The sequence below is a fragment of the Lutjanus erythropterus genome, chromosome 18 (genome assembly GCF_056507025.1).
Source record: "Lutjanus erythropterus isolate fLutEry1 chromosome 18, fLutEry1.hap2, whole genome shotgun sequence".
Taxonomy (NCBI): Eukaryota; Metazoa; Chordata; class Actinopteri; order Lutjaniformes; family Lutjanidae; genus Lutjanus; species Lutjanus erythropterus.
The window spans coordinates 23,758,437-23,768,237 of NC_139334.1; the positions used below are offsets into that span (position 1 = coordinate 23,758,437).

Here is a 9,801-nt window from a genome sequence, read left to right on the forward strand (position 1 = left end):
AGCACAACTGACATTATTCACAAATTACTACAGACACAAATTTACAGACATTTTTTTACAAGATTGTCCAGTTTTCAGAGTCATTATTGCAGTGGAGCTGTTTTTAAAGAAGGATGATTTTGTGGGTAAGGACCTATAACACATTAAATCATACCACTTTAAAAACACACTTTTCTCCTTTTTAAGAGACATGAATAGAAAAAAGAATAAAGTAAATATATATGTATTCTAAAATGAAAATGAAATGCTGTACATTGTATGAAAGGGTGGAATGTAACAATACCAACAAGTACAAAGAAAAATATGTGCAACAATAAACTATAATTTTGCAAATTAATGTAACTATAACTATAGCTAGTCTCCATGGTTACTGAACTGTTACGGAGAAATGATGGGATTCAATTCACTTTTTAGCTGATTGTGACCTTTGATTATTTGACTTTACAATAACCTGTGCAATAACTCACTATGCAATTCATCAATTTTACACTGTTATATATGATTGTAGCTTCCTGAACATTTTTATACATAATTTTACATCATTCTGTTTTTCGTATATTGCAGTGTTACGTATTGTAGGTAAACAGTGGTGGAAAGAGAACTGAAAATTTGTACTCAAGTACAACAATTGTATTTTTAATTTTTCTGTATGTATGTATTTATTTATTTATTTATTTATTTTGTCATTTTTTCCCCTCATTTTATGATATATTTTTTTAAATTTTGGACATTAATTCAAAATATATGGTGTACTCAAGTATGGGTTTAAAAGTAACTAAATAGATTACATCTAACACATGCACCTATACACACTTCTTATCTTGTATATTTGTTATTTTAATATGAACTCTTTTATATACTGTAGTAAAATGTTAAATTATATTATATTATATTATATTATATTATATTATATTATATTATATTATATTATATTATATTATATTATTATAATTCTCTGTATATTTTCTATTTGGGAGCACCTGTAACGTCAATATTTTCCCCTGGGATCAACAAAGTATTTCTGATTCTGATTTTGGAGTACAGACATTTACGAGTAGCACATGAATGCAGCACTAGGTATGAACTTAAGGCAAGGCTGGGGGAAACAAGGAAACGCAAAGGACACAAGGTTTACTATTGGATCGCGGCCTGTAGGTGCCTCATTATCATGGGATGGGCCTTTATCGTCGTCGCCAACCCCCCGTGGGTGGTGTTGTGTGTCTCCCTTTGGAGCGGAAAACTGGAACCTAAACACGATCCAGGAGGAATTACGTTTCCTTAAAAATGCACCTGTTATTTATTAAAAGTAGTTTTAAGACTTCGCACAAATAACCGGACGGTTCCCGTTGAAGGGCAGAGGTAGTTTTTGTCATTGAAAGAAGTTTTAGAGGAATGCTCAGGAAACAAAACTCCCGGTCATACCAAGAGGTAGGACAACGTTAGTCCTTCCTGTACGTGTGTGTGTGTGTGTGTGTGTGTGTGTGTGTGTGACAAGATTTTCTTTGAAGTTTGTCTCAGTAATATTAAAATAACCGTTTCTAAAGTGTAACTTCCGCTTGTCTCGGAGGGTCCTCAGACTGTCCGGTCGGTTGACCTGACATCATGTGACCGTACAGCTGACGGCTGCAGTTTCCTTCAACATGATATTAGTTGACTTCATGCTTCCCTCGACTCTGCCTGGGGATTAAAGTTAAAGTTGCACCCTGTTGTTTTAAAGCCAAACATGACGTCTGCTCTAAAAAAAATAACTGAAATGTCACAACAAAACTTTTTGTTATTAATATTGTTATTTTGGATGACTGTTGCTGTAACTCAACTCAGCTTTGTTTACATAACGCCTTTCATACACAAAGTGCTTCACAGAGCAAACTTTAAACAACAACACAGAAAAAATTAAAGGTAAAACAATGAGATGTTTTAAATAATAGATGGTAGCCCATAGAATAACATAAAATAAACAATAAAAGAAAACCAAAGCTATAATATTACTCCAAATTAAAAGCTAAAATATAGGTCTTTAATTTCCTTTTAAAATAAAAAAAAATGATAAGTAATGCAATGTTTATGTTGAACATACATTGCTTATAACTAGGGCAGAACAATTAATCAAAAGTTTATTGAAATCGCAACATAGTCTACACCAATTTTCAAACTGCAAGAGGCACAATATGTGTTAAATGCAAAATTTATGTCAAACTACCATTTTAAATTAAATATGTGTTGCATAAACGTCCTGGTCCACACATCATAAATTAAATTAAATGATTACTGTTATTATTATTATTATTATTATTATTATTATTATTATTTTATTATTTTTTTTTTTTAGTAGTAGTAGTAGTAGTAGTAGTAGTAGTAGTAGTATTGTTGTTGTTGTGGTTATTGTGAAATATTTTCTGTTTTTAGTTTTTATCTTGTTTCTGGTGTTTCCCCTCTTATGACAGCGCTCCACAGTTCCTGTTTTTAATCAATGCAGTTCTTAGTCTGTGTGTGTGTGTGGTATTGTTTTGTTGTTTTTATTGTGTGAAGCACTTTTTGTCACATTTTGTTCGTATGAAAAGTGCTATATAAATTAAGTTTGATTGATTGATCATATTTATACAGACTGAAGAAAACAACCTTTTTTTTTTTTTACCTTTTTTTTGCAGATTCCCTGCAAAATTCACACCGTAATGACTTGTTTTAAATGAAAATGAAAAAAATTATGTAAAAATTAACATTCCTTCTATCGCAAATCATATCCCAATTGCAATATCAGTCAAAATATTCGCAATTTGATATTTTTCAAATTCGTTCAGCCCTACTTTTAGTTTTTTATTACTGCTAATAATGTACAATAAAGTGGTGAATTTTGTTGTACCATAATATGTGGTTGTATTACAGTCCAAATGGAGTAATGTTTGTCTGCAATATTGTTTGTAATATTTGGCTGTAATATTGTTTTGTTGTCTTGTTAAATGCAGTTGTATGAAGCAAAGTTCACCTTGTGAACTTTCAAATAAATCTAATAGAAAGTAATAAAATGTATAATTGGAAGTTGAGTGATAGTTTGAATGCTCAAAGAATTAATCACTCAGTTCAAGTGATTTCTTGACAAATTGACAAAGTCCAAGAGAACTGAAAAAGTGAATTCTACTGGATTTTTAAAAAGTTTATCTTTTATTTAAATGCTGGGGTAACATAATGTTTTTGCATTATAGCACATGACATATGAAGGAGAGTCTATTTAAAACAATTAAATTCTTCACAAAAGATCATTTGAATGCAGCCTTTGAATGCCTGGTATGAAGGCAGAGTATCCAAATAAAGTTTTATCCTGTAAATTAGAGCTGCGACGATTTATCGATTATTAATTACTTATTAAATTAACTACAGACTATTTTGATAATAAATTAATCTTTTTGAGTTTTTTTTTTTTTTTTTGAAGAAAAAAGTCAAAATTCTCTGATTTCAGCTTCCTAAATGTGAATATTTTTTGGATCCTTTACTCCTCTCTGACAGTAAACTGAATATCTGTGGGTCATGAGTGAAACAGGACATTTGAAGACGTCATCTTGGGCTGTGGGAAACACTGATTGACATTTTTCACCACTTTTTGACCTTTTAAAACAAACAACTATTAATCAGTTAATACAGAAAATAATCAACTGATTACTCGACTATGAAAATAATCTTTAGTTGCAGCCCTACTGTAAATCATTCCAAGCACAGGGTGCATAGTCCGAAAATGCCGTTGTGGCGAGTTCAGAACAGACTCAAAGGTTACATGTTAATGTAATTAATGCTGCAATATTTTAAACTTCATCCCAGCCAAATACGGCTGCAACTAGCGATTAGTTCCATTATCAATTAAATTGGTATTTTCTCAGTTAATCGTTTGGTCCAAAAAATGGGTTAGAAAATGTTGATAAGTGTTTCCAAAAGCCCAAGGTGATAAAAGTCTTGTTTTGTCCACAACCGAAGGATGACACACGTGAGAAGCTGAAATTACAGACATTTTTTCTTTAAAAAATAAGGGTTAGGTTTAGGTTTTACAGGTCGTTTCAAAAACTCCTACTAAAGAAAAATGTTACTGCTTGAAATGTGAAAACTGAATGAAATGAATTGGTGTTGCCACTTCTAAAAGTTTTGCATACTTTCTGCACTTTGCTCGTCCATATTTACTCTCATTTTCTCAACCTCACAGTTCAATGATAATGATGACAATGAAGATGACAAACAGTCTGCGGAGTATCTTGATGACGATGCCACTGAACACCTGGAGAGTGAGGAACCGAACGGCAGCATCTCACAAGGTGAAAACAACCAGAGGAGACTCTGAGCCAAGATGGTGGACGCTCGTTATCTAAAAGATCTCACAGTCTCACGTTGTCATACATTATTAACTGGTCACCCTGCTTGAATGAGCTCAGGAGACTTTTACTAGTCTGTCTTTTAGTGACTCATGAAGGTTCAAACATAACATTGAACATAATTTAATAATACTGCTTACAATCATGTATTTTGGCTCATAATACAACCATAACAGTAATATTCTAAGTCTTGAGAGTGATATTTTCCTTCCTCTCTGGTCGCAGAGGAAGACATCAGGGGAGGCAGTCCATCGAGAAGATTCAGTAAAGCCTGCCTGAAGAACTTCTTCACTGTCGTCCTCATCTTTATCTACCTGGTGCTGACCGCGGTGGCAGCGTTCCTGGCCTACCAGACCATCTCTGACTTTTTGGAGAAACTCAAACACCCTGTGACGTCTGTCACCTACAAAGAGGTGGACTCGTTTCCACCCCCAGGTTTGTATTGATAATACGCAGGGCGGGTCGTTTGGGGATCGCGACTGGGTTAGCAGGTAACAGCCAATACGGTGGAAAAATATTCAGTTATTTTTTTAAAATGGCACTTGGCTTGTGGCGTGTAAGCACCAAAAAAATACGTTTGAAAACAGTGTATCTTTCCAAAAACCTTGACTCTGTTACTCAAGATAAGCCACAGATGTTGCTGTGAGCAGTTTTATGTTGGAAATACTTTGTTTCTGCAGGAGAATCTACCAAGATTGCTCACAAGGTCTGTGAATTATCTTGAGTAACACTTTGAGCACCACAAGCCACCACAAGTGCCATTTAGTCCCATTACATTGGAGAGAAGGCAGACATCTCTACAGCTGATCTCTCCAAAACTCTGCAACTCACACCAAAAAAAAAAAAAATTAGATGGATAATTATCCCTACAGGCCAGGGGAAAATATGTATTTTTGATTCTAGGGTGAACTGCCCCTTTAAGTCAATCTATTGATAACATAATGTTATAAGTAAAGGACCTGCATTCAAAATTTAAGTAAAAGTACAGAAATATTAACATGAAAATCGACTTGAAAGTAACAAGTTGAAAGTTGGGTCATTTAATCAGGAGTATTTCAGCATATTTTAATTAATGTATATGTTATGTATTTAAAATGTTATTATGCAAAATAAGTACAATATTTAAATTTAATGTGTGAATTAGCAAAAAATGGAAATACTCAAGACAAGTACATCAACATTGTTCTTTATCACAGTCATTTAGTAAATATACTTTCCACCACTGCGGCTAAATCATAGACACAAACTGAACAGACAGATACTTTATAGCTGTTGTCTCTTTAACCCCTTTTTACTTTCAGCTTGCCCAAAGTCCACTGCTTTTAATAGGCAAAATACTGTTATTAAACGGTGTGAGGCTAATGTTTGCATAAACAATTAAGTAAAAGCTAGCTGGTTATATCCAGTACCATTTGTTGGGCTAGCTAACAAATTAGCACCCTCTAGATGTAAAGTTAATCAGAGTTATAACTCATAAAATCATCAGATCACTATAAACTATGTCCGTTTGTTAAGGATTAAATTGTACAAATGGAAAACCTGCTTCCAATATGACCACCAGATGGTGTGTTATGCTATCTAAATAAGTTATATTAAGTATATAAAGTGTGACTCTAAGTCACCACCAACTTAATGATAAGAAAACACAAAGTGTTCTTTTGTTTGACAATGTCCAGTCCCTCTGTGACAAACAGTTCATGTAATGTAATGCAGTTTGTATCATTATGTCTGCAGCCGTTCCCTGCTGCTTGTAGTGCCTACAGCTGGACTCATAAAGGTTTATAGTGTTATTAACATTAACCCTGCTATGGCATCATACATCGAAAGGTTTGGGATGGACATCATATAAATCTAAAGTGGTCTGACATAAATAATAAACATCTAAGAGCTTACTGCTGCATAAGTTTAAAGACATAACAATTCATTATTAATTGTATGTGATTTTTCTTTTGTTGTCTTTGAGCAGGTATCGCTCTGTATCCCGGCAACGCTCAGCTGTTGAGCTGCAGACATCACTTCCACGACTACATCCCGCCTTTAGTGGACCCAGGAAAGCCTCAGAAACTGGACTGTATGATTGAAAAAGTGACGTACGTGGGGCCGTTTACCAACGAAACGGAGGTCAGTCGTCTAAACATGATGGTGGCGTTTTCACAGAATTACAGCAGTACAAAAACACGTGTAGAATATTAGTATTTTTTCATCATTATTGTCAAAACAAAATGATTATGGTGTGATTTTTGCAGGGATCTCTACTAGGGCTGCGACTAACAATTAACTTCATTCTTGATTAATCTGTTGATAATTTTCTCAATTAATCAATTTTTTGGTCTATAAAATATTGATCAGTGTTTCCCAAAACCCAAGACGACATCCTCAAATGTATAGTTTTGTCCACCACCTTGAGATATTCAGTTTACTGTCATAAAGCACTAAAGAAAACAGAAAATATTCACATTTGAGAAGCTAAAAACAAAGAATTGGGACATTTTTTCTCAAAAAATGACTAATAACAGTTAAACATTCATCAAAAGAGCAGTGATTAATTTGATTAGCTAATCAGTTAACCCTTGCAGCTCTGATCTATACCAAACAAAGATGTTTTCTTAAGTCTGTTGAATATGATGGCAGCATGTCTCTGCAGCACAACGATATACGTATTTTGACGCACTTTTAACAAATATTACCCCTCCTGCGATTTTTCAGCTCTACTCCTGAATATCTTTTTTAAAATATAGGCTAGTTTTTTCAATTTTATGTCACTAATTATAGCGCCATTACATTATTGTGAAAGTGACCCACTTCTTGTTTTAAATAAAGATCATACTAACTCTCAGCCTTGTTATCTCAGAAACAAGCTCTGGTGGTGCGCGGCCCGTCGGACGTCAGAAACAAAGAGCTGGTCTTCATGCAGTTCAGTCAGAATGAAACAGAGGAGGACTTCAGCGACATCACTTACATGCTTTTTGCCAAGTTTAGCGACTTGATTGACAGGTAACTGCAAACAACAAGTATTGATCCTGTAATGTCTGACTGGCGTGATGTCTGCAGTGGGTCATAGAGGATTCTCAGATACTGTTTATGTTATGGAACTGCCAGCTTATCTGATAAACTTTTATCATCGTTCTACTGCTGCCTCATGAAACAGAGAGTGAAAACCTATCCGACCCAGTCTGACAGTAGCCTGCGTGTTTGCTTTTCTGTTCTCTAACTCTCTCTAGTGCAAATAAATCTGAGTTTATGAGGGACTGTGAGAGGAATTACTCCATGTGGATGTTCTCTGGAGGATTCAGAACCTGGGTCAAGATGTCTTTAGTGAGGACGTCAGGGAGAAGCAGTGAAGCTATGGAGTTTCGTCAAGAGGTATTTATGTCCAGCCAGTGCACACATACTTAAATACATGATGAAAATTGATTTTAAAAGAATAGTTTGGATAATTTGAAGTAGGGTGTATGAGGTCCCTACAGTAGATGATGGTCGTCATGCCCACGGTTTGGAGCAGCAGGAGTACTGATGTGGGAAGCCAAACTATGTGCTGCTGTGGACAGGGTCAGCAGAAAGACGTATTTTCGCTCCCCTTAAAAAAAGCTCACATAAAGAAATCAATATCATTTATGTGTACGTCAGTCCCAAAACATTCAGGCAGATTTGGGGATATAGATGCCTTACCACGTGTCAAATGTGATGGCTGGCACTCAATTGGTGTTTTACTTGCAGCTGGACCTGATGTTATTTTATATCCAAAAATATTTTTATATATACATCAATACCATGACAATTTTGTGGTTTAATACTGCTCTAAGTGCAAAGTGCCAAATCAAATACAGGAGTTTGGGGAGAGGGGTGCAGGATTTTTTGCGCTGTCATTATTATTTTAAGGGAAGAAAGAAAGTGCATGGTACATTTCTTTTTTTATTCTCTTTTTTTTTCCTATGACTTGTTTGAGTTTTAATTTAATTTTATTCTTTTTTGTAGCTTATTGTTATAGGCTGTTATAGGTTTTGCTGCAGACCCTGTTTACAGCAGTGCATTGCTTAGCTGCCTACACTGGTACTCCTGCTGCTTCTCCAAACCAAAAGCATGCAGACTGACAAGTATGGATAACTACACCATTTCAAACGATTTGAAGTGTCCCTTTAATTTTATCATTTATGTTGGATCTTCTAGTCCTCTGTGGTGAAATTCAATGACAAAAGGCCTGACCAAGAGCAAAGCAATCAGCTCTTCTTTGCTGCCTTTGAATGGCGAGATCCTTATATGCAAGAAATCCGACTGGTGAGTTCCCTCAAACGTTTCATCCTCTTTAGAATCGATCTGCTCCGGATCAGTGTTATCAATCTGTAACACATCTCTGCTTTCCCCTCGAACAGATAGTGACTGCAAACCCCTGGAGCTCTGTCGCCATCCTCTGCGGGGTCTTCATGGCTCTCTTTAAGGCTGCTAATTTTGCCAAACTCACCATTCAGTGGATAATCAAGATGCGGAAGAGACATCTGAGGAATAAAGCACGGGAAATGAACCCAATAACTGATAACTGAAGTGATGACACAATCTGACTAGATCCAGATTATACAAGTGATTGATCTGAGTTTCATTTTTACAAAATAGTGTTTTTTGTGGTCATTGTTTGCACCATTTTCTAATCACTGGTTGAGGATTAGCAACACCAAGGAACATTTATCCATAACATAACACACAGTGATATATGTTATAACTGAATATTACTGCTGGAGTAATCATTCCCTAAAAGAATTCAGTGAGTTTTAGTTGCTGCATTTCAAAAGAAAAGGTTTTTCTTAAAGATTGTCTTAAACATTCCCAGAAATGCAATTGTTATACAAGACAGTGAAAGCTGAGATGCTTAAAGTTTTTGTTATGGTTTGATAGCTTTTAAAACAGTGTTTAAAGGTATGGATGTTTAAGTTGTGAAACTGAGAAAATGTGAACGCTGGTCAAAATGTAGCTGGATTTTGAATTGTATGTATGAGGTTACTTCAAAGGGAAAAGAGTATTTTATATTTGTGTCCTACTGTTTTTTCCAGAAAACATCATGTTTATGTCACAAAGCATTATAAATATACTGATATCTCCAAAGGGATTACCACAAACTATTTCTCCTCCATCAGAGTTTATACGCTGTTTGTTTTGATAGTGTTTTTGGCAAAATTTGTCCTGGCTGAACTTTGTCTTACTACTGTTGTTTCTATTTGATTCTGTCATATTGTGAAGTGTATCGGTGTGTTCATTGTTTTTCAGATTTACTTGAATTTGTGTCTCAATTGTGCTGTTGTTCAATATTGTATCACATATGCAATGTTTTTTAAAAATCTGGGGAAATAAAAATGTATTTTTATGTCTGAATTTTATAGTTTGTGTTGAGTTACACACATCCTGTCTATAGTTACTATAGTTTTGTATTTTTCATTAGTTTTTATTTTATTTTATTTAG

The 9,801-nt window shown here is 34.8% G+C and overlaps 1 protein-coding gene across 1 annotated transcript; it reads left to right on the plus strand.

The window, feature by feature from the left end:
• Positions 1-1,126: 1,126 nt before the first annotated feature.
• Positions 1,127-9,713, plus strand: pacc1 (proton activated chloride channel 1). Its single transcript, XM_084743139.1, has 8 exons — positions 1,127-1,428; positions 4,187-4,295; positions 4,578-4,787; positions 6,319-6,473; positions 7,204-7,346; positions 7,574-7,715; positions 8,520-8,627; positions 8,723-9,713. The coding sequence occupies exons 1-8, from the start codon at positions 1,393-1,395 to the stop codon at positions 8,888-8,890; spliced, it is 1,071 nt and encodes a 356-aa protein (XP_084599265.1). The 5' UTR covers positions 1,127-1,392; the 3' UTR covers positions 8,891-9,713.
• The last annotated feature ends 88 nt before the right edge of the window (positions 9,714-9,801 follow it).